At 48.9% G+C, this 23,287-nt stretch overlaps 6 protein-coding genes across 6 annotated transcripts; 4 read left to right on the top strand and 2 right to left on the bottom strand.

Moving 5' to 3' along the window:
- Positions 1 to 23: 23 nt before the first annotated feature.
- Positions 24 to 3,727, top strand: LOC9661439 (alpha-mannosidase 2). The gene is made up of 4 exons (XM_002982678.2): positions 24 to 546; positions 638 to 787; positions 850 to 882; positions 939 to 3,727. Exons 1-4 carry the CDS (start codon positions 55 to 57, stop codon positions 3,702 to 3,704), a joined length of 3,441 nt encoding a protein of 1,146 aa, XP_002982724.2. The 5' UTR covers positions 24 to 54; the 3' UTR covers positions 3,705 to 3,727.
- On the bottom strand, positions 3,553 to 5,511 carry LOC9661720. The gene is made up of 8 exons (XM_024687687.1): positions 5,086 to 5,511; positions 4,946 to 5,020; positions 4,760 to 4,879; positions 4,579 to 4,707; positions 4,320 to 4,520; positions 4,154 to 4,266; positions 3,823 to 4,096; positions 3,553 to 3,766 (listed from the first exon to the last, which is right to left on the bottom strand). Exons 1-8 carry the CDS (start codon positions 5,431 to 5,433, stop codon positions 3,716 to 3,718), a joined length of 1,311 nt encoding a protein of 436 aa, XP_024543455.1. The 5' UTR covers positions 5,434 to 5,511; the 3' UTR covers positions 3,553 to 3,715.
- Positions 5,512 to 5,587: 76 nt separating this feature from the next.
- LOC9661719 lies at positions 5,588 to 7,849 on the top strand. The gene is made up of 2 exons (XM_002982677.2): positions 5,588 to 5,848; positions 5,904 to 7,849. Exons 1-2 carry the CDS (start codon positions 5,632 to 5,634, stop codon positions 7,715 to 7,717), a joined length of 2,031 nt encoding a protein of 676 aa, XP_002982723.1. The 5' UTR covers positions 5,588 to 5,631; the 3' UTR covers positions 7,718 to 7,849.
- A 2,993-nt stretch (positions 7,850 to 10,842) lies between these two features.
- On the top strand, positions 10,843 to 13,074 carry LOC9661718 (pentatricopeptide repeat-containing protein At2g13600). The gene is made up of 2 exons (XM_024687691.1): positions 10,843 to 10,858; positions 11,072 to 13,074. The coding sequence occupies exons 1-2, from the start codon at positions 10,843 to 10,845 to the stop codon at positions 13,072 to 13,074; spliced, it is 2,019 nt and encodes a 672-aa protein (XP_024543459.1).
- Positions 13,075 to 13,234: 160 nt separating this feature from the next.
- On the top strand, positions 13,235 to 15,018 carry LOC9661438 (obtusifoliol 14-alpha demethylase). Its single transcript, XM_002982675.2, has 3 exons — positions 13,235 to 13,801; positions 13,894 to 14,339; positions 14,388 to 15,018. The coding sequence occupies exons 1-3, from the start codon at positions 13,310 to 13,312 to the stop codon at positions 14,932 to 14,934; spliced, it is 1,485 nt and encodes a 494-aa protein (XP_002982721.2). The 5' UTR covers positions 13,235 to 13,309; the 3' UTR covers positions 14,935 to 15,018.
- Positions 15,019 to 17,317: 2,299 nt separating this feature from the next.
- On the bottom strand, positions 17,318 to 21,981 carry LOC9661436. The gene is made up of 2 exons (XM_002982532.2): positions 21,136 to 21,981; positions 17,318 to 17,531 (listed from the first exon to the last, which is right to left on the bottom strand). The coding sequence occupies exons 1-2, from the start codon at positions 21,976 to 21,978 to the stop codon at positions 17,322 to 17,324; spliced, it is 1,053 nt and encodes a 350-aa protein (XP_002982578.2). The 5' UTR covers positions 21,979 to 21,981; the 3' UTR covers positions 17,318 to 17,321.
- Positions 21,982 to 23,287: the final 1,306 nt, after the last annotated feature.

Genomic DNA, 23,287 nt, shown 5'->3' with positions numbered 1-23,287 from the left:
TTCTAAAAGCGAGAGAGAAGAGAAGTGGATAGTCGATCCATCCTCGCCGGCGCGATGACGGCATCGTCCTCCTCGGGATCGAGCAGCGGGCGCCGCAAGGTGAGAGTGATCCAGAGGCGGCACAGGCTCGTCTACGAGATTTTGGATTGCGGGGTTCGTGGAGGGATCGTGCTCGCGCTGCTGCTCCTGGTTGTAGGTATGGCGATCTACAGCTGGAGCGCCGACCCAATCGTCTCGATGCCGGGAATGCCGACGATTCGCAGCGGCGCCCGCGATCACAGTCCCTCGAGGGTGCAATTGGAAGCGGTGGTGGACATAAGCACCAAGGAGCTCTACGACGCCATAGCCTTCGAGAACAAGGCCGGTGGCGCGTGGACGCAGGGATGGGCAGTGAAGTACCGCGGTGACGAGTGGAATCGCGAGAAGCTCAAGGTGTTTGTGGTGCCTCACTCTCACAACGATCCAGGGTGGCTTCGCACGGTGGAGGAGTACTACCAGGAGCGCACGAAACACATACTTTCGACTGTGGTTGGAGCTCTTCGCAAGGTACTCGAGCTTCACAATTTTAGTTCTATCTAGAGAAACTTACACTTTTAGTTTTAGAAAAACTTTGCTGATCGTCTCCTCTCGTGCTCAGGATCCTCGACGTAAGTTCATCTGGGAGGAGATGTCCTACCTCCATCGCTGGTGGCAAGACGCCTCGGACTCGGAGAAGCAGGATTTCATCCGCCTAGTCAAGAGTGGACAGCTCGAAGTTGTGGGAGGAGGCTGGGTGATGAACGACGAGGTACGAGAGCTAAGAACTAAGAACGTAAATCATCTAAGAACTTGTAAGAACTTGCTCTCCAGGCGAACTCACACCATTTCGCGATCATCGAACAGGTACGTTAGCATCCAAACTTTTGGCACTCGGTAGTAACCTCAGTCATGGCTTCCAGATAACCGCAGGGAACCTCTGGCTTCGTGATACCATCGGGGTCACTCCAAGGAACGCTTGGGCGATTGATCCATTCGGTCACTCGGCCACCATGGCTTATCTCTTGCGGAGAATGGGATTCGCCAACATGCTTATCCAGCGAACACACTACGAGGTAAAGAAGGAGCTCGCTCAGCGGCAAAGCCTCGAGTTCATGTGGAGGCAAGGCTGGGATTCTGCAAACTCCACCGCCATCTTCTGCCACATGATGCCGTTCTATTCTTACGACATTCCTCACACCTGCGGCCCGGAGCCGGCTGTGTGCTGCCAGTTCGACTACTGGAGGCTTGTGAGAGTTGGACAGGCACAGCGGTGTCCCTGGGGATACAATCCGGAAGAGATCAACGAAGGAAACGTGAGGGAGCGAGCGATGCTGCTGCTCGATCAATACAGGAAGAAGTCGACGCTGTATCGAAGTAACACTTTGCTGGTGCCGCTGGGTGACGACTTCCGGTACGTGACCCCGCAGGAGGCCGAGCTCCAGTTCACGAACTACCAGGCCATCTTCGACTATATCAGCGCTCACCCGGAGCTCAAGGCTAGCGTCCAGTTTGGAACTCTGGAGGATTACTTCTCTACGCTCCGAGACGAGGTTGCCAGAAGCACAAAGTCGAGCTCGAGGGCCAACGAAGACGAAGTTCCGGGCTTCCCTTCGCTCTCTGGGGACTTCTTCACGTATGCTGATAGAATGCACGACTACTGGAGTGGCTATTACGTATCAAGACCGTTTTACAAGGCCGTGGATCGTGTCCTCGAGCACACACTCCGAGCTGCCAACATTCTCTACGTTTTCACTCACGCGAAGTGCCGGCCGAAGGACACCTCCTCGTTTCCAGCGTCGTACAGCAACGCCATCGTCTCCGCTAGCCAGAACCTCGCGCTCTTTCAGCACCACGACGGAGTCACGGGCACCGCGAGGGATCACGTTGTGGAAGATTATGGAACGCGGATGCACACGTCGCTGGTGGAGCTCCAGGCCTTCATGGCTGCCAGTGTCGAAGCGCTACTTCTCCAGCAGCAGTGCAAGAGCGAGAACTTCCGGCAGTGGTACGAGCCGGAGGAATCTCGCTCCAAGTTTAACATGCTAGCGGTGAAGAAATCCGTCAGACTCGCGAGCGGCCAAGCTCGTCGAGTGGTCTTCTTCAATCCTCTCGAGGAAGCGGTGGAGCATGTGGTGATGGTGGTGGTCGACGATCCGGCAGTGTGTGTGTTCGGCCCAAGCTGGGCCTCGGTTGACAGCCAAATTTCTCCGGAATGGGATGAAACAGGATCGAACTTGTCGACCGGAAGGCATCGCTTGCACTGGACTGCTCTTGTTCCTGCCTTGGGACTCGCAACTTTCTTCGTCAGCTCGGCCGAAGGCGTCGCAGATGGTTCGTCGTGCAAGCGAGCAGTGCCTGCCCGGATCAGAGTTTTCAACTCGGACGACAAGTTCTCTTGTCCCAACGGCTACTCCTGCTCGCTCGAGACTGTGGAGACCCTCGAGATCACCAACGGCTTCCAGACGCTGGGATTCGATTCCACCACCGGGATGTTACGCTCGATCCAGATCTCCAAGGCGGCCTCTCCGTCAACCTTGGTTGCTGTCGAGGAGGACGTTGCTTACTACTCGAGCGCCGGGAGCGGTGCTTATCTCTTCTTGCCCGACGGCGAAGCAAAGTCTCTTGTACAAGCTGGAGGCCTGGTGCTCGTCACAGAAGGCCGAGCGATGCAAGAAGTTCATGTGGTCTTGAAGACCAGCATTGGAGGCGGCGAGCTCTCGAGAAGTGCCAGACTTTATCACAGCGGAGCCACGGGAAGAAAATCCGTCCAGGCCTTGAGCGTGGAGATTAACTATCACGTAGCTCTTCTAGATCACCGCTTCAACAACAAGGAGATCATAGCGCGCTTCAAGACCGGCATCGACAGTGGCAGAGTTTTCCACTCGGACTTGAACGGCTTCCAGACCATCAGGCGAGAAACTTACGACAAGATCCCGCTGCAAGGGAACTACTATCCAATGCCGTCGCTGGCCTTCGTCCAGGACTCTCGGGGCAAGCGCTTCTCGGTCCATAGCCGCCAGGCTCTCGGAGTTGCCAGCTTACAGACCGGCTGGCTGGAAGTGATGCTGGATAGACGGCTCACTCAAGACGATGGTCGAGGCCTCGGGCAGGGAGTCATGGACAACAGGCCGCTCAACATCGTCTTCCAGTTGCTTCTCGAAGAGAATGTGACGAGCTCGGCATCTTTCCACCAGAAGCTCTCGGTTCCCTCGCTCTTATCCCACCGAGTTGGAGCCCAGTTGAACTATCCCATGCACGCGTTCCTGGGAAAGATCGTCGAGAGCTCGGTCGTAATCCAGGAGACGTCGATGGACACGCAGTGGTCGTCTCTAGCTTCGGCATTTCCCTGTGACTTGCACCTGGTCGGGATCAAAGCACTCCGGCCTTCGCAGCTGGAAGACGTCGAGTATGGACTTCTACTCCAGAGAAGAGGATGGGACGAGTCTTACTGCAGGAAAGGAGGAACCGATAGCTGCTCCACACTGGCCACCAGCGCGAAGGTCGACCTCCATTCGACGTTTAGCAACTTGGTGGTGAGCAAAGTCACGCCTTCCAGTCTCAATTTCTTGCACGATCATGCCGAGACGCTGCCCGGCCGGAAGGGCGCTGGAGCGTCAGCAGCAGGGATCGGGATAGTCGAGATGAGCCCCATGGAAATCCAGGCCTACAAGCTTATGGTCGAATGAACGAAGCTTCTCTATTTCTTTTTCTTGTTCTCTTCTTCAACCTTCTGGTACTTTTCATTCGCCTGCAAGGTGGGAGAAATGCTTTTCATCACGCTTCGTAGCCCAACAAAAAGTTTACCTCGGCAAGAGCAACATTTGTGTTGGTCCATTCGCTTTGAAGCATGGCAAGTTTGTTGGAGAGAATCGCGTTTTCTCTACAAATCTGAGCAACTTGTTCAAGCGTGGACAGCGTCGGATCTTTCTCTCCAACTGGAGCTGCGGTCCAGGACGGCCTTGGAGTTAAATGCGCTGTCTGGTACGTGAGTTTGATGGACTTGGCCTGGATATCAGCAAGACGTTTCTGCAGCTCCAGCATCTGAGCTTTCATGGCCATGTACTCAGGTCTTGGAACGCTGCAACAAGAGAAAATAAACATTAAGGAGCCAGGTAACTGGATATGACCGACGCACCTCACAGAGATTTGGTTGCGTGCAGCATCAAGGAAGGTCTGGAAGTGTTGTAGCTCGGTAACAAGCTGTGCGTACTCCGCTTTTAGCTGGTCCTGTTCCACAAGATCTTTCTCCTGGTAGTCGATGAAGAAAGTTAGCTTAGAAGAAAGGGAAGGGAAAAAGTTACGTGTTGGAGTTGGAGTTCCATGGATTTCGATCTCCGAACTTCGGCCTTGGCATCCTTGAGCTCCTGCTTAAGTTCTACCAGCTTTTGCTTGGACTTGTGGACTTGATCATTGGCGGAGTTTAGAGAGTCAGAGGCAGCAGTCAAGCTGGCATGGAGATTCTTGTTAAGGAAGTCGGCATTCTTGACTTGAGTGCTCAACGTCTGTTAATCAGCTGTATGAAATCCAGTAGCACGAGCAATCAAAAGCATAAAAGCTTACCGTCATAGTCTCTTCTATCCGCTCGATGCGCTCTTGGCAGTCCGTAAGAGAGCTCCGCCAGCCTTGCTGACTATCTTCTTTCCACTTGATATCATGCTCGAGCTTGCCAACGAGCTCAAAATATGGAACCTGTTTGACAGGCAAGAACGCTTACTTGGGAACATTGCGAAGGAATAAAAACCTGGAGCTCATGTTTTTCCTTGTCCTCGGCACTGATGTAAAGAGCAAGCTCGAGCTCTTGGAGAATGTCCGTCAAGACGTGTGAGAATGGTACACACATTTGACAAACCTCCTTTAGCACCTGAGGAACAACCAGTTAGGCACCTCATAAGATATTTTGGAGAACGATCGATCAATCGATGTTTACTTCCAAGGACGCAGTGAGGCGCCCAGCATCCGGTTGCCGGGACTGGTAGCGGCACAGCAAATCTGTGAGCTTGTCCTGCAACACAAGATCTGAGAAGGAGTGATTGATCATCAACCAAGGAAACAAAGAGATCAACTTACTTGGCAGGCTAGCGCGCGGGTCTCGCAATCGTTTTCCCAAATCTTGTCAAACTCTTCCGACTGCTGGAGCTTGGCAGGCTCCTCGTCGTCCTCCCAGCGCACAGCTCGCGGCGCCGCGGGCTGCTGCTTGGGCTGCTGCTTGGCTTGCTGCTTGGATCGCTGCTTGGACGAAAGGCCTTTCTCCTTGCCCTTGTCCTTCTCTTTCTGTGGAGCAAACCTGGAAACCCCTTTCTCGCGGATCTTCTGCGCCTGGATTGGAATGAGCTTGATGAGCGCCTCGTGCACCGATGGATTGATGATCCGTGGAGCAGGGGCAGCAGCGCCATGGTCGCTGTTGGTGCCCTTCATCTATCTAGCCTAGGTGGGAGAGTAGAAGAGTCGCTTTGTACCACTGGGCTGATGTGGCGCTGAGCTGGCCGCTCTCGCTTTTAGAAAATGGCGGGAAAACAAGTAATTTAAAGCTCAAAGACCCTAAAGTCTAAAAGTGGCAGACACCAAGGATATACCTGGATATTCTTGTGTTAAACCCTAAGGGATTGGTTGCTTATGGCGGCGGAGGGCGTGGTGCGCTCACTGGTGAGTGGCGTCGATTTCGAGCTGTTCACAGCGGACGACTTCCAAAATCTTTCCGCGGCGGGATTCGTGGATGCCAACGCTTATCGCCGAGCTCAGGGTGCCGGGCAGCTCGAGAAGTCTCTCGAATCGGCACTCCCAACTCGCATTCAGCAAGTCAATGCTTTGCTACTGGCCTTCGCACCTGCTGGTACGTGCTTCCGTCTTTCTTTCCTCTCGTGTGCCAGTGACCCGCTTCTCGACAGGAAGGATGAAAAGAAAGCGGCAGGGCAGGGGCGTGATTATTGAACAGCGATACAAGGCGCTGCAGGAATTGTACGCTGGCAAGGATTGCTCATTCCTGTGGGATGGAGGAGCTGTTTACTTGGGGCTGCTTCTACCAACTCTTAATCCCCATGGAAACATGGACGACAAGTACAACTACATTGGTCGTGCTGGCGCTGAGAAGCTCCATTCTAGGATTTTGAAGCTCCACAATGCAAATCGCTTGCAGGTCATTGGGGCTAAAGGCAGTGGCAAGAGTACTGTCATGAGCACCGAAGCCGGCTTCCTCCTCGCCAACGGCAAAAAGGTGGTGTATATCTCGGCAAGCCGTTACATCTCAGAGCCGGACAAGGTTCTGCTCGAGGCCTTGCTGCTTGCATTTGGCCAGTGCAAGACCGTGTGGGAGGAGTTGCAGCGTTTGCCCAGTGTAGAAGACCTGGTGATGTGGTGCGAGGGGAGGACAGGTTTGCTTTTTATCATCGATGACTGGGAACAGCTTGATCCAAGGAGGAATGATAAGGTGGACCCACAGCTGCTTCGTCGCCTGAAAGCTGACCTGGTTCGTGCCTCTGGAGTCAGTGTTCGCATCACAGTCTTGTCCATAGACAGCCCCGAGCCATATGAAAGTGCAAAACTTGACAAGGCTGAAGACTATATGCTAACTGAAGAGTTTGACGGTCCCTACACGGAAGAGGAGCTGAATACATGGATTGCGCAGGCAAATCTACCAGCTTCTGCGCTGCTGGATCTGGATAATCTGACGGGGGGAATACCGCGCTTGTTACGCTTCTACAGAGAATGTGGTGGCGACAGGCAGCAGTGGCTGAAACGTATTAAAGCCAAGTACGAGGATAAGCTCTGGACGGAATTCGTTGGAAAGTTGGACTCGAAGGAAGATCTGGTCGCTGCTATCAACATGGTGATGGGTGATGGAAAACTACCTTCCCGGCTAGCTCCGAAGATCAAGCTTACCTGCTTCTGCAAAGACCTTAAGGGCAGATTTCGGCTTCTGTCACCTTACTTTCGAACCCAGGCAGAGGCCCTGTTAACAGGAAAGGGAAAGGAGCTGGACCAGAAGCTGCTGCTTTCAGACATACAGTTGTGGACAGACGCAGTAGAACTGGACTGCAGAAGTGAGCTTGCAGAAAGGAACCCCTCTCGCATCAGCTGGCACATTGAAGGCCTAGTGATCAGCGTCATTCGGATACAGGGGAGGCTGTTTGATGACGCTTATTCGTTCAAGAGGTACAGGACGTATGCCCATGGGCACGAAGTAGCTGCTCTTCGCAATGTAGGGTTCCAGGACTTGCGGGGGGGTGTCTTGATGGGTCCTCAAGCATTCAACGAGAAGGCTGTGGATCTCGTATACATCAAGCTATTCGCCAACGGAAATTACCTGGTGGTAGCCCTTCAGATTACAGTTGCTCAGTGGAAGGCGAAGGAGAAGAAAAGGTCTCATACAGTGTGGAAGGATGAGGTCCTTCCGGAATGGAAAAAAGGACTGGGAGCTGCCACGGTCGAGTCCTTGTACTACTATGCCATGCCTGATACAGTGAAGCTGGAAGGCTTGCAGGTGACGGACGTGGCAGGCTTCAAAAGTCTAAGCGATATAGACGAATCGCTGAAATGGTTCGACCAGATTAAGCTCACAGAGCCAAAGATCCCGTCAAAGAAGCAGGCTACTAGGTTCTGTTGGGGAAAGAATAGAACCTGTAGGAACCCTGCCAACTGCAGGCTTCACTTTGAGGGAGAAGCGTGTGCTTGTGAGTACAGGTGCAGGTGGCATCCAGCTTAGGATGATCAAGTGGTTAAACTGTTTCTTACTTAATTCGTTTGAGTTATTTGTGGCTTAATATATTTGTGAGCGTTTTAAACATATGCATTTAGGCAGGCTTCTTAACAAAATAATAAATAATAAATGTAGTTACATTATAATTGTTAGAATATGCTAGAATATTCAATTACATCCTAATGCAACACCTAGTTTTTAAGAAATTTTATATTGTAATAACACTATTCAAATAAACAATCAAACGAATTATTAAATACTTAACTTTAAGCTTTTTTAAACTGAATTGTTGTCAAAATTCGTCCTATCTATGCCCTAAATTAGGCAGAACAGAACTGTAAGCACTTGGTATTAGGAGCTTCAATGAAAATTTGCACTATATAGAGGTCATATACATTTTGCAGTCACTTGAATCATACTGCCATGAATATGGATGTTAAAAATGCACAATTATATTTCGACTGAAACTAAATATCATGCGTTTTAGGCTAACTTATGGTCAGAGTCAACTTAAGCTGCCACCTTTGTTAACAGTTGGCTCTTTCAACCTTGAGGTCTAGTATTTGCACTTTTGTGGTAAGTTCAGTCTACTTAGTTTAGTTTTGTCATTTCTTATTCAGAGCTTGGAACACCAAGAAACAGTACCTCAGCTTTGATGATATGTCTGATCATGTTAGAGAATATCTAGATAGTAGTTTGTATAAAATTCATAAAGTTTGACTTTCAAAAACCTTTGCACATTAAACCTAAATTGTTGTTTCAATTCTTGCAAGTCATTACTAGCTCTTGAAGTCCCCCTGTGTGATTAAGTTGAATCTGCCCCTTTTGACCAACTTGTTACTACTGAATCTGTCCCTTTTGACCAACTTGTGACTGTTGCTTTTGGTGGGAGGGACAACATTAGAGGAGCCATGCAAGTGCGCAAAAAATACACTATTTAGGTAGAAACCCAGCAAGTACTTCTGCCAATAGAACAAAACAGTATAAGTCAGTTTTGACCTGATGATTTGTGCCCTCTTACAATGATCGTCTAGAGGATGGTTTTGCAAGGCTGATTGTAACAACAATAGAGGGAAAGTGCCTTGTTCGTCTTGACAATCCTCTCAGATGTAGCTGGCTTAAATGCAAATGTTGACACATGCAATCTCAACTGTCTTTTGAAGTAATTTAACATCATGCAAGTCAAACACAATCTTATTTGTGCCAGGTGGCACTGTGGACAAAACTGGCTCCACATCATACAGGTCCCATGGTATGTGGTCACACTAATTAATTTGAAGGTAAAATAAATGGCAAATCACCACATGTGATATTTGAAGTGGCTTTTGTCTAATGACACTTCTAGGTATATAGACTTGACTAGTGGATTTATATTCCATTTATTCATATTGGACTCTCACACTACTAAAATTCCATAATTATTGGTTCTCAATTGTATTATATTTACCATTTGATGATATTAAGAAATTAGCATAAAATTAGACATTATTTTTAGTTTATCTAAATGATACCAACTTCCATTCAAAATCATCCTTTTGAACATGCGAGAATTACTTCCCCAACCTTAATAGCATCACCTTTTGGCAAGCTTTAAAACCATACTTTTATTGCACTATCCTGATTTTGCATATGTTATGAATCATTTATACTTGACTTCTTAAATATTAATTTACTCTTTTAGAACATTAAAGGGACTCTAGCCTTTAGTTTATTAATGCCTTTAGTTTCATAAAATTTTTGGCTACTATTTAGCCTATTATGGATACTTTCAGTTTTATGAGCTTTCATAAGCTTTATATCCATTACCCAATTTAATAGTAAAGCCTCTATGTTTTAAACTCTTCATAGCACCATAGTTATAATTAATAAACCCTCGAGTTCATTCTTGGTTCCTCACTCTTAACTTGTGGCCTCATACATTCATTTTACTTATTATCCTTCATGCTAGGAGGTAAGCTTTTCACTTAATTGTGCCTTAGTAAGTATTTTTAACTTATAATCACACATATTGGGATTAACATTATTACTTATAGGCACTCCCTATTACTTAGCAATGCCAGCATTGTTTTAGCTTTATCCACTTTAGATAATTAAGGTTTTTTTTGTCTTTAGCTTTTCTTAAACTTAAAGTTTAAATTCTATCCATCATTATTTAGGGATTTAGTCCCTTTGGCCTTACTAAAAACTATTTTTTCAATGTTTTATATGTTGATATATTTTAGTATAAACTTATTAGAAATGAGTATATTATTATTTAACAATGACTCACTATATCATGACATAAGCAATTTATCCCTCGAGGGATATTTTAAACTTCTTTCTTATCATAATAAAAGTCTAAGGAAATTAACTTCTACCATTTTAATCGATTATATCAAAGTTATACTTAAATTACCTCAAAATTATCATGACAAAAGTTGTCATGTGCTATTTTTTAATATTACACTCAATCTAAGTTTTAACTTATGGCATTTTAATGCACTAACAATACATCACTTTAAACATTTGAGCAAATGTGAGATTATTATTTACACAAAAAATATTAGTTTTAAAAAATCTTGTGGTATTGCAATTTTTACAATTCCACTTCAAACCTTCTTTACAACTTTGATTATCAGATTGAGATCTCATTGGTCAATGACATCTTTCACATTCTCTCTCTTCTAGAAGAAGACAAATCATAATACAAAAAGTAAAAGAATTTACTTTATTATTTGTTCTCTCAATAAGATTAGGAAAAGGAAAGAATATTGTCTTAAGTATGATTTTTATATTCCAATCTAACCATAATACTAAAGAAAATGAATAAGATAAGAAACACAAAGAGGAAAAACATAAACCCAAATGTAAGTTATATACTTATAAATTATAGCCGTTCAGTCACTGGCTAATTATAAAATTATAGTCATTAATATATCTGTTAATAATATTTAACGTTCCTAATTTAGAGTTAATCATAAAACATTTTAGGTAGACCACGTAAGAGAGGGGGCATGATCCTTCAAAGAATCCTTTCCAGCTATAACCCACTAGAGAACTTGTGAAAGTCACAGTGGTCGGAGAAGCTCCAATTTCCCTCAAGAGCTTCCAAAGCACTGGGCATATGCCCAAACTGAGCATACGCTTCTACCATGGCGCCCGTACGAGGTCGCCACACTTGCTTCACATAGTCACCAGTGCGTTGAACATTGCCGTGGTTTTCGACGATAAGATCCGTGCAAGAGCCTCCCGCACCACCTGATCCGTACGCACATCAATTGGGCAATTCCATTGCAGTTCCATTTGGAATTATGAAATCTTGAAAGTTCAAATCTACACATTCTAGTTAGCTGTGGCTCAGCATCAAGCTTCCTGTAATAGAACTGGCGGCAGTCCAGGACTGGTTTGCGAGCGAGCTGCGGGGATGTGGGCGGCGGCGGGAGATCGAACGTGGCAGGGAGATCCACGCCCAGCTCCACACCTCTGGCTATGGCGGCGACAGGTATCTAGGGAATCTTCTCGTCCAGATGTATGGGGAGTGTGGATGCGTGGAGGACGCCCATGCAGCGTTTGAGGCTATCCACGAGAGGAATTCCTTCTCGTGGAACATCATGCTCGCGGCATATGCCCGCAATGGGCATTTGCAAGAGACCAAAGAGATGTTTGACCGGATGCCCGCGAAGAATGTGGTGACGTGGAACGCCATGCTGGCGGCATACTCGCAGAACGGGCATGCCAGGGAGGCCCTCACTCTGCTCCGTGCCATGTGGCAGGAAGGCATTCGTGCCACGGAGGTGACGTGGATATGCGCGCTGGATGCGTGTGGGAAGCTGGCAGGCTTGGCGCAGGGAGTCCAAGCCTATAGGTTGGTCAAAGAATCTGGTTGCGAATCTTTCAAGGTATCTAACGCGGCCATCACCATGTTTGCGAGATGTGGTGCCATGGGAAACGCCAGGGATGTGTTCGAGTCGATGCCGTCCGTTTCTCGAGGGCTCGTGACATGGACGGCCATGATCACAGCCCACGGCCAGTGTAACGAGCCAAGGGAGGCATTGCTGGTCTTTCAAATTGCATGCTTGGAAGGAATCAAGGCTGATGGGATCGCGTTCGTGAGTGTTCTTGGCGCTTGTGGAGATGAAGGGAATTTAGCGAAAGGGCGAGCGATTCACAGGCTGCTTGACAACGCCACCATCAATCGAAGAGACGGCCACATTGACAATGCGCTCATCGCCATGTACAGCAAATGTGGGTGCTTGTCCGAGGCGAGGAGGATTTTTTATCGCTGCTGCGCTACAGGGATTGCCACAATTGGGACCTGGAATTCCATCATCTCGGCGTTTAGCCGCCAATCACAGCTCAAATCCGAGGCGGTGAGGCTGTTTGCTAGCATGGATCTCGCAGGGATTCCACCGGACGAGATCACGCTGATCAGTGTTACAGAAGCTTGCTCTAGCTTCGATCAGCTCCGCCACACTGCACTGGATGATAACCAAGGCCTCCAGAAGAGGGGATTCAAGCTCCGGAACGCGCTGATTGCCAAATGTGGCGAATGTGGCAGCCTAGAAACTGCAGAGCTCTTGTTCTTTGATGGCGACCACGACCGCGGCATCAACAATGTGGTGTCTTGGAACGCGCTGATGGCAGCGTTTTTGAGCAATCGCAAAGAAAGAAGAGCCCTTGATCTTTTCAAGCAAATGGATTTGGAGGGTATCTCGCCCAATTCCATCTCTCTTCTCATAGCTCTCGACGCCTGTGCTCGCCTGCTAGCCCTGGACGAAGGCCGTACCATTCACGAGCACGCAGTGGCCATTTCCGTGGCGGTCCACTCGCCCGTCAAACTGGCCACGGCGCTCATCACACTGTACGGCAGATGTGGACACGTGGCCGACGCCTGGAGCGTCTTCGCCGGCCGCACGATCGCAGCCCGGGAGAACTGGAATACGTACACGTGGACGGCCATGATGGCTGCTCTTGCCTCTGGTGGTCAGCACGGAGAAGCCGTGAACTTGTTCCAGAGAATGGGGCAAGAGGGATTCCAGCCCGATCTCGTCGCTCTGGGCATCAATTTCCTGGCGTGCAGCCACGCAGGGATGATCGATCAGGCGCGCAGCTGCTTCGCATCTATCGATCGCGACTATGGCATCACCGCGAGCCCAGAGCTCTTCGTGAGTATGCTGGATGTTCTAGGGCGATCGGGAGGAGTGCCGGAGGCCAGGGAGTTGATCGAAAGCATTCCAGTTGGTGCTAGAGCGGATGGCTGGGGGGCATTGCTGGGATCTTGTGGAATCCACGGCGATTCCCTCACGGCATCTCTCGCGGCAGCTGGAGCATCTTCTTCGTCGGCTTATGTCCAGCTGGCCAGCTTATACAGGCAGCAACTTTGACAAGTCAATATGACTGGAAGTTGGAAAGTTTCAAAAGCATAATCTGGAAACATCGCTTTTGCGTGTGTGGATGAACACTCTCACCGTTTTGCTACCTGTAAGAGATACCCATAGAAATCGTTATATTACAAACTTGATGCCAGCGATATTTTAGTTTATCCAACGGCTGGCGTCACTGATAATTGGACGGTCCGGAGTTAACGTTCTCATCTCGGATTTAGGGCAAGATCTAGAGATGGAGGTAAAGGCCATGGAGGCGGATCGATCGACCGTGGCGGCCGCGCTGCTGCTGCTAGTGGGAACTACTTGCTGCCTGTGGCTGTTATCATGGTGGAGGAGCAGCAGCGGCGGAAGCAGGAACCGAAATCGCCTTCCTCCAGTGGTGGATTCTGTCCCAATCGTGGGAGGGCTTCTCAAGTTCGTCAAGGGGCCGATTGTGATGCTGCGGCAGGAGTACCAGCGCCTGGGCAGCGTCTTCACCGTCAACATTGTCACGCGCAAGATCACATTCTTGATCGGTCCCGACGTTTCTTCCCATTTCTATAAGGCCCAGGAGTCCGAGCTGAGCCAAAAGGAGGTCTACCAATTCAATGTCCCCACTTTCGGCCCCGGAGTGGTCTTCGACGTGGATTACTCTGTCCGGATGGAACAGTTTCGCTTCTTCACCGAGGCGCTCAAGGTGAGCCGATTGAAGACGTACGTGGACTACATGGTGGAAGAAGCTCAGGTATGCAAATCAAAATCTCGCTTTTCTTTCTCTCTTCTACAGAGATTCTTTTTTCTTGCTGAGCTAGAACCACTTTGCTTGCTTGCTTGCAGCTTTTCTTCTCCAAGTGGGGTGACGAAGGAGAGGTTGATCTCAAAGAAGAGCTGGAGCGTCTCATCATCCTTACGGCCAGCCGTTGCTTGCTTGGGAGCGAGGTCCGAAACCAGCTCTTTGAGGACGTGAGCAATCTCTTCCACGACTTGGACAATGGAATGCAGCCGATAAGCGTCTTGTTCCCATACTTGCCGATCCCCGCTCACCGACGGAGAGACCGAGCTCGGAAGGAACTGGCCAGCGTCTTCGCCAAGATCATCGGCAACCGGAAGATTTCCGGGCGAAGTGAAATGGACATGCTCCAGGTTTTCATCGATTCCAAGTACCGCGCCACTGGGCGCTCCACCACCGAGGATGAGATCACCGGTTTGCTCATCGCAGCGCTCTTTGCCGGGCAGCACACGAGCTCCATCACCTCGACATGGACTGGGGCTTATCTTCTTACGTAAGTTCTCTTTCTTGCGTGACCGATTTCTCACTTTTGCACTTCCAGCTATAAAAACTACTGGGACTCTGCCGTCGAAGAACAGAGAAACGTGATGGCTAAAATCGGGGACAAGCTCGACTATGATATCGTGAGCGAGATGGACGTGTTGCACCGCTGCATGAAGGAGGCACTGAGATTGCATCCGCCTCTCATCATGCTGATGCGCTACTGCCACAAAGATTTCTCGGTCACCACTCGAGACGGCGTCGAGTATAACATTCCCGCGGGCCACATTGTTGCGACGTCTCCAGCGTTTGCCAACAGGCTGCCTCACGTCTTCAAGGATCCCGACAGCTTCGATCCCGAGCGCTTTGCTCCCGGCCGGGAGGAGGACAAGGCTGTCCCATTCTCCTACACCTCCTTCGGTGGCGGTCGCCATGGCTGCCTCGGAGAAACCTTTGGATACATGCAGGTAAAGACGGTGTGGAGCATTCTTCTCCGAAACTTTGAGATGGAGCTGGTTTCTCCGTTCCCGGAGATTGATTGGAACGCAATGGTGGTCGGACCAAAAGGCAAGGTGATGGTTCGCTACAAGAGAAAGCTGCTTGCCTGATCATTCTGAAGAATCAACCTTTTGTATTTTTATATAAGGAACCAGTCTTGGTTCTTTGTTTTTCACTTTTTCTATCGTTACAAAACAAAAGAGGACACATTTCATGCTCAAGAAGCTCGAGCTTTAGAGAGGAAACTACGAACACTCGTGCAAAGCTCTAATAATCATGTGGTAAATCGGGCAAATGTGACAAAATGTTGCGAGACAGAGCTTCCCCACCGTCAGGAATATAGTAGTAAGCTCCCGCCTCGAGTAACAAATTTGGCGCAGTATCAAAGCCCTGTGCCAGCTTGTCGAAAGACGAATCCACCACCGAATACTTGACCACGTCTCTCTTTCGAGTTATCCAAAAGAGGTCATAGTCATCAGACACCAGCTCGTACTGGTAAGGGTTCAGCATGGCTGCGTCCAGCCGCGTCGGAAGCTCCACCACCTTTCCCTCGTCAGCCAGTAGCTCATACAGTCTTGGAGTGTCAAATGCCCTGCCCTCTCGGAGCTCCTCCTCCCGGTCAAACAGCTTAAGAGTATACATGAGGGCCTTGCCTCGCCATTCCACCACCTTTTGGCTTACCATGAGGTACTCGAATTTGTGGGTAGATTGACGGCTCATGTGCATCTTGTCCCACACTCCACGCCTCGGATCCAGCTTGTAAATGTCATCAAACATGCGATGCCTTCGAAAGAGCCTATAGCAGCCGCCCCTGATTAAGACACCAGCCTCCATCAGGGAAATCCTCCTGGACCCGCAGCAAACATCTATCCAGGAATCTGTGGCACAATCGTACTTCTGGACGGCGCCCGACTTATCGATGATGAGGATGAGAAGCTGGCCTTGCACATGACCCAGCCAAGCCGATTTTGTGTCGATCCGCGGCCTCCACAAGAGCTTCCATCGCTTGACGCTGGGCTCGCCAATCGCCAGCACCCCACCCGATTCTAGAAGCACCAATCCTTCGCAAGTTCCCACCACCTCCGAATGAGCGATGCCTAGCGGCGCCCACTGCTCCTCCCCAGTGTTGGAATCGCACATCCATAGTTTGGATCCTTTGGCCGCGGCGATGAGAAACCCTAATCCGCGCCCATGGGCGAGCTGCCAGCGGCAGCATCGGTTCCATAGCTTGGAGACGCTGCAGCACCGTGCCAGATCCCGCCGACCCAAATTTGTGACGATCAGAGCTACCAGCTCTTCGCAGCACACCACCATCGCCCATGCCTTTCTCGCCATTATAGGCCGACTAGTGCCTGCTCGATAGGGCACTGAATCCATCTCGCGATTACGAAGGATGCGCTATGGATTTTCGAAGGTTTAAAATTGCTCAAACACAACATGAGCGTGAGAAGATCTACTCTCCGATTTGCAAGAAATGTGGAAGCGGCTACCATAGATTTTCGAGGTAGGATATTTTCTCTATAAGATGTTAATAAGCTCTTCTTCTTTCTTGGCAGATCACACATGAAAACTTCAAGAGAAGCAGCATCAGTGCTGCCTGGAACACACATTCTTTCATCAGATCCTCTGGTCTCATCAGTGATCTTCGATCTCAAGTCCGCTGCTAGATTTAAAGACTTGGAGATTCACGCTCGTAGGATGAGAGAGTTCACGGTTATCGAAAGCACGGCGAGCTTCGGCCATCCTGTCACATTTTGCGTACATACCGATCAGAGAGTTCGCGACATAGATGTTGGTGTCTTTGCCACTCTCGGTGGCCGGCTGCGCTGACAATAAGCTTTCCAGCTGGGACCATGGATTGATCAGGGTCTTGCTCACCGACGGAGAGACCGAGCTCGAAAGGAGCCGGACAGCGTCTTCAATCACCCGGAAGAGTTCCGGACGGAGTGATTTACGGGCATGCCCCAGGTTTTCATTGATTCCAAGTACTGTGCCACTGGGCGCTCCACCACCGAGGATGGCTAAAAGCTTGACTATGATATCGTGAGCGAGATGGACGCCGCTGCATGAAGGAGGCACTGAAATTGCATCCGCCTTCATCACGCTGATGCGCTACTGCCACAAAGATCCATGATCACTAATCTGAGTATAACATTCCCGCACGCCAAATTGTTTTCAAACGTCTCCATCGTTTGCAAACAGGCTGCCTCACGTCTACAAAGATCGATTTCGAGAGCTTTGCTCCGGGCTGAGAAGAGGACAAGGCTGTCCTATTCTTCTTCACCTCCGGTGGTGGCCGCCATGGCTGCTTCGGAGAAACCTGCAAGTCGTGGAGCAAATGGATTGGTTCCCGGAGATTGATTGGAACGCGATGGTGGAGGTGATGTAGAATCAGTCTTCTGTACTTCTATATAAGGAACCACTCCTAGTTTTCACCTTCTCGGCAACTCCAGATCGAGAAGCTCAGAGTTGTGATTACGACCACTCGCGCGGAGCTCTAATAATCATGTGGTACATCGGGCAAATGTGACAAAATGTTGCGAGACAAGGCTTCCCCACCGTCAGGAATATAGAAGTAAGCTCCCGCATCGATTGGCGCAGTATCAGAGCCCTGTACCAGCTTGTTAAAGAACGAGTCCACCACCGAATACTTGAACACATCTCTGTCTCCAGTTATCCAAAAGAGGTCATAGTCATCAGACACCACCTCGGCCAACTCAGGGCTCAGGATATTGGCTGCATCCAGCCGCGTCGGAAGCTCCACCACCTTTCCCTCATCAACCAGTAGCTCATACAGTCTTGGAGTATCGAATCCCCTGCCCTCTCGTAGCTCTTCCTCCTGGTCAAACACCTTAAGGCTGTACATGAGGGCCTTGCCTCGCCATTCCACCACCTTTTTTTCTGTCCCGAACTCGAATTTGCGGGCAGATTCACGGCTCAGGTGCATCTTGTCCCACACTCCACGCCTCAGATCCAACTTGTAAATGCCATCAAACGTGCGATGCTTTCGAAAGAGCCTGTAGCAGCCGCCCCTGATTAAGACGCATTCCTCCATTAGAGCGATCCTCCTCGACGGGCGGCAAACATCTATCCAAGAATCGTTGGCGAAATCGTACTTTTGCACGGCGCCGGACTTGTCGATGATGAGGATGAGAAGCTGGCCTTCCACACGACCCAGCCAAGCCGATATTGCATCAATCCGCGGCCTCCACAAGAGCTTCCACCGCTTCACGCTGGGCTCGCCAATCGCCAGCACCCCACCCGATTCTATAAGCACCAATCCCTCGCAAGTTCCCAGCACAGCTGAATCAGAGATACCTAGTGGCACCCACTGCTCCTCCCCAGAGTTGGAATCGCACATCCATAGCTTGGATCCTTCGGCAGGGGCGATGAGAAACCCTAATCCGCGACCGTGGGCGAGCTGCCAGCGGCAGCATTGGTTCCATAACTTGGAGACGCTGCAGTAGCGTGCCAGATCCCGCCGACCCAGATTTGTGACGATCAAAGCTACCAGCTCTTCGCAGCACACCAATGCCTTCCTCGCCATTCCGTTTAAACCCAAAATGTTTCGAGTTGCTGAGATTCTGGACACTCTTGAGCGGTTTAAAAGGACACAGGTCAACAAAGGTCGGAGTTTAAGGAAGGACAAAGGTGCCGTGGTTTCTTCGTGCAGCATTGTCTTGTGGAGATTGAGGGATGCCTATTCCGGAAATGCTGCGATCGTAGTAGTCCCAGGGCACTGAATTCATCTCAGCGATAATCCGTGGAGTCGCTCGACAGAGAAAGGGGGACGCAATGCTATCGGGCCGCCATCCCTCCAGTAGCATCGTCTTCCAAATCTCTGCCAAGAGCCACTATGTTTGCTTGAGGAGATGTCGATCTCAAAGAAGAGCGTCTCCAGGTCCGAAACTCTTCCACGATTTGGACAATGGAATGTAGTATGTTTGTCGAAGACGGAGAGACATTCTTTGGCACTCCTTACCGCTAGATATTTGTCTTTCATAGCTATGGCGCGTGCGCTGTGGGGCGCCATGGATTTTCGAAGGTAAGCAAGCCATTTAAATGGCTTTACAATTGCTCAAACAGCAAAGATCTAATATTAGAAAGATCCGTTTTGCAAGAAATGTGTTAGCGGCTACCATGGACTTTCGAGGTAAAATATTTCTCTTCTCTTGAGCTTCCGTTTTCACTGCTCTATAAGATGGTAATAAGCTCTTCTTCTTGCTTGGCAGATCACAAGCCATCTTGCCATGAAAACTTCAGGAGAAGCACATCTATGTCGCGAACTCTCTGATCGGTGTATGCAAAATGTGGCAGGATGGCCGAAGCTCGCCGTGTCTTCGACACAGCTCCAACCGTTGTTTCATGGAACTCTCTCATCCTCGGCTACGCTTGACAATGGAGAAGCTTTCCAGGCACTGGAACTTTTCGCACGAATCGCAAACCTCTCCATGATCGCTCCAGACCGCGCGACGTTTCTGGCAGGCTCTCAAAGCTTGCAGCAAGCTAGCAGCGATCGAGAAAACAGATTTTCTTGATCGCGGGAGCTCCAAGTTCGTCAAGATCAAGAGCCTCGGCTGGTCCACTCTTGGTGCGAGCAAGCCGGATGGCACACAGACATGCTCGTCGCCAGCGCTTTGATCGACGCGTATGGGAAATCCTGCCGCTCGGATGATCTTCGAGAGAATGGAAACTCACGACGTTGTCTCGTGGACTTCCATGATCTCGGGATTAGGACTCTTCCAAGAATTCATGGCGAGCAGCACCAATCGATCCAGTGCCAGGAGTTTTGTGGCGGCGCTCAAGTCGTTTTCTGGGCTGGCCGCGAGGGAAGAACGGGAGAAGAAATTTTTCTGGAAAGTTGGCGGCGATCAAGATGGTGCGAGCTATATTTCTCCACAGCGAGGCAGCAAAGAGAGGTTTTGATCTGGACGTGTTCGTCGCGAGCACGCTGGTGGATCTCTACGCAAAGTGTGGAAGCGTGGATCTAGCTCGAGCGGTGTTTGACAAGCTTGATCATCGCCAATCCAGTTGGGGGAGCTCGGCCAGGCAGCGATGGCGCTGGATCTCTTCTCGCAGATGATGATGCTGGATAGATCGAAAAGAGAGATTTTTGGCGATGCGAGGACGATCGTCGCGGCCGCCAATGCGTGCACGAGCATGGCTGCCAGCGAGCAATCATCCCGAATCCCCGAATCCATCGATAGCGATGGAGGTGTTTGTGTGATCAAAGTGGAGACGATCCACGCGAGATCTCGCGGTCTGAGCGTGAAGCTGGATCGATTCGTGGCCTCAATATGTACTCCAAGTGTGGAGCACGATCGACGGGCACAGGATCTTCGCCATGCTCCGGGACGAAGACCCGGCGCCTTGGAACGGGCCAGCCCCAGGAGTTCCTGGCACTGCTCGCGGCGATGCGATCATCTCGCTCGATCGTCATGGACTATGCCATTGCGATGAATCTGGAAGGAATTCGCAAGCTCCACGCCGAGATCGACCGCGCGAGCCATGAATTGGGGCGAGATCTCATCGACCCGGTCGTGACGAGCTGCCTGGTGGATGCGTATGGGCGGTGCGGCAGCATGGACCGAGCCCGAGAGATTCTTCGCCTCTTCCTCGTCGTCGGGAGGTCTCATCTCCTGGAGCGCTCTCGTCGCGGGATTTAGCCGCTAATGCGACGCAGAGGGGCAGTGTGATCGACGCGAGCAGGAGATATGGGCACGTGGGTGTAGCGAGGGCCGCGTTTGAGGAGCTCCTCAATGTCCAAGAGAAAGAACGTGTTCCTCGGCCTACGCGCTCATGGCCGCCGTTTACCACGATTGACTAACCTTGACCATCTGTATCGAAGAAAAACCATGCTACTCGGTAACCATGGATGCAGGTCTCTCATCTGCAAAAGAAATTCGACGTCTAGCACCCGGAGCCATTCGTCACTTGGCGTCCGCGGTGGCAGCAGTTCCCAGAACCCACAACCCCATCACAGTAAATCACACTCGACTTGATGAAGTCCAAGTAAAGAACGGTCACCTTGGGAAGTGTATTTCCACGAATGAGAAAATGAACTGCACATCCGGGTGACACTACGACACAATGCTCTAATAATCATGTGGTACATCAGGCAAATGTGACAAAATGTTGCGAGACAAGGCCTCCCCACCGTCAGGAATATAGAAGAAAGCTCTCGGGAGGTATAAATTCGGCGCAGAATCAGAGTCCAGAACCAGCTTGTTGAAGGACAAATCGGCCACCGAATACTTGAACACATTTCTGTCTCCAGTTATCCAAAAGAGGTCATAGTCATCAGACACCACCTCGTACTTGTAAGGGTTCAGGATGGCTGCGTCCAGCCGCGTCGGAAGCTCCACCACCTTTCCCTTATCAACCAGTAGCTCATACAGTCTTGGAGTGTCGAATCCCCTGCCCTCTCGTAGCTCCTCCTCCTGGTCAAACACCTTAAGAGTATACATGAGGGCCTTGCCTCGCCATTCTACCACCTTTTTCTCTATCCGGAGGCACTCGAATTTGCGAACAGATTCACGTCTCATGTTCATCTTGTCCCACACTCCACGCCTCAGATCCAGCTTGTAAATATCATCAAACACGTAGTCATGGCCATGCGTCAACTTTTCGAAGAGCCTGTAGCAGCCGCCCCTGATTAAGACGCATTCCTCCATTAGAGCGATCCTCCTCGACGGGCGGCAAACATCTATCCAAGAATCGTTGGCGAAATCGTACTTTTGCACGGCGCCGGACTTGTCGATGATGAGGATGAGAAGCTGGCCTTGCACACGACCCAGCCAAGCCGATATTGCATCAATCCGCGGCCTCCACAAGAGCTTCCACCGCTTCACGCTGGGCTCGCCAATCGCCAGCACCCCATCCGATTCTATAAGCACCAATCCTTGGCAAGTTCCCAGCACAGCCGAATCAGAGAGACCTAGTGGCACCCACTGCTCCTCCCCAGTGTTGGAATCGCACATCCATAGCTTGGATCCTTCGGTAGGGGCGATGAGAAACCCTAATCCGCGGCCGTGGGCGAGCTGCCAGCGGCAGCACTGGTTCCACAGCTTGGAGACGCTGCAGCACCGTGCCAGATCCCGCCGACCCAGATACGTGACGATCAGAGCTACCAGCTCTTCGCAGCACATCACCATCGCCCATGCCTTCCACAAACCTAAAAATGTGGCGATGGTTTTTAAAATGTATTCCACCGTTAAACAAAAGTTATCAACTTGTCCTATGTTGAGGTTGTACATACTCGCGCGCTGAGCTCCGGGGGTTTCATCCTCTGGCAAACGCCCTTCCTCGATGAGATTCTGGATCAGTTCGCGCTTGGCAGCCTTCCGGCTCGACAGCTCAGTGCATGCTCGATCAATCTGGAGTGGACAGGATCAGTTGGAATGCAAGCTGACACAAAGAGATCTTACACGCTGCACAGGTGTTTCTGTGCGATCACCAATATAAAATTAACAAACAAAAAACTTTTCTAAAATATGGTATAAATTTTTGGATGACTAAAACGTGAATTATTATATTTAATTTTTTTTTTCATTCAATAACTACTTTGCCTAAACAGTCATCCAATGGTAAAAAATAAATAAAAAATAAACTTATTATTTATTTATTTAAACATACAATATATATGCATTACTGATTTTATAAAGGTGAAATGAGTTTTTGTTTTGTTATAAGAATCCTTTTGGCATTTTCTTTATAGTGGAAATATTAATAAGTTTGGACTTGATATGATTACTGCTTGTATTGGCAAGGTAAGAAAAAAACAAAGATTTTAAAAAGATATCAGAAATTTGTTATAAAGTTTAAGTAACTTGTGCATTTTTCTATTCATTCTTGGAAAACAATAAAATTATATAGTAAAAAATATAACTTAAATAAATAAAAATTGTTGCATCAAAATCTTTAACTTATATTGTAAAAACTATAGTTATTTATTAATTTTTGTAACCATCATAAAATTAACAAACAAAAAACTTTTCTAAAATACAGTATAAGTTTTTGGATGACTAAAACATAAATTATTATATTTAATATTTTTTTCAATATATGCTCTGCCTAAATAGCCATCATATGGTAGAAAATAAATAAGCAATAAACCTAATATTTATTTATTTAAACATACTATATGTATTTTTGCATAAGGGTTTTAGGAAGAGATCAAAAATTAAGAAGATGGTTGTTACAAAGTTTAAGTAACTTGTGCATCTTTTTATTTATTCATGGAAAATAATAAAATTATATAGTAAAAATTTAGCTCAAATTTTGTCGCTTCAAGCTTCAAAATTTTTAACTCATATTATAGAAACTATAGTTATTTTTTTATTTTTATAAACAAATGTTTTTTTCTAAAATATAATATAAATATTTGAATAATTAAAACTTGAATTATTATATTTAATTTTTTTTCATCCAATAACTGCATTACCTAAATAGTAGTATATCCTT

The sequence above is a fragment of the Selaginella moellendorffii genome, unplaced genomic scaffold, assembly GCF_000143415.4.
Source record: "Selaginella moellendorffii unplaced genomic scaffold, v1.0 SELMOscaffold_54, whole genome shotgun sequence".
In the NCBI taxonomy this organism is placed as follows: Eukaryota; Viridiplantae; Streptophyta; class Lycopodiopsida; order Selaginellales; family Selaginellaceae; genus Selaginella; species Selaginella moellendorffii.
The sequence above is the reverse complement of the archived record's forward strand: the minus strand, read 5'-3'. Positions and strand labels throughout refer to the sequence as shown.

Bases quoted from the DNA above. Each gene is read 5' to 3' on its own strand.
- LOC9661438 (XM_002982675.2), top strand. From the start codon at position 13,310: ATGGAGGTAAAGGCCATGGAGGCGGATCGATCGACCGTGGCGGCCGCG. The intron at 13,802-13,893 runs GTATGCAAATCA...GCTTGCTTGCAG, and splicing joins ACATGGTGGAAGAAGCTCAG to CTTTTCTTCTCCAAGTGGGG. The intron at 14,340-14,387 runs GTAAGTTCTCTT...TTGCACTTCCAG, and splicing joins ACTGGGGCTTATCTTCTTAC to CTATAAAAACTACTGGGACT.
- LOC9661720 (XM_024687687.1), bottom strand. From the start codon at position 5,433: ATGAAGGGCACCAACAGCGACCATGGCGCTGCTGCCCCTGCTCCACGG. The intron at 4,267-4,319 runs GTAACTTTTTCC...ATCGACTACCAG, and splicing joins TGGAACTCCAACTCCAACAC to GAGAAAGATCTTGTGGAACA. The intron at 4,097-4,153 runs GTGCGTCGGTCA...CTCTTGTTGCAG, and splicing joins CGCAACCAAATCTCTGTGAG to CGTTCCAAGACCTGAGTACA.
- LOC9661719 (XM_002982677.2), top strand. From the start codon at position 5,632: ATGGCGGCGGAGGGCGTGGTGCGCTCACTGGTGAGTGGCGTCGATTTC. The intron at 5,849-5,903 runs GTACGTGCTTCC...GCTTCTCGACAG, and splicing joins ACTGGCCTTCGCACCTGCTG to GAAGGATGAAAAGAAAGCGG.
- LOC9661439 (XM_002982678.2), top strand. From the start codon at position 55: ATGACGGCATCGTCCTCCTCGGGATCGAGCAGCGGGCGCCGCAAGGTG. The intron at 788-849 runs GTACGAGAGCTA...CTTGCTCTCCAG, and splicing joins GCTGGGTGATGAACGACGAG to GCGAACTCACACCATTTCGC. The intron at 883-938 runs GTACGTTAGCAT...CATGGCTTCCAG, and splicing joins ATTTCGCGATCATCGAACAG to ATAACCGCAGGGAACCTCTG.
- LOC9661436 (XM_002982532.2), bottom strand. From the start codon at position 21,978: ATGGTGATGTGCTGCGAAGAGCTGGTAGCTCTGATCGTCACGTATCTG. The intron at 17,532-21,135 runs GTGGTGTCTGAT...GAGTTGGCCGAG, and splicing joins TGAACCCTTACAAGTACGAG to GTGGTGTCTGATGACTATGA.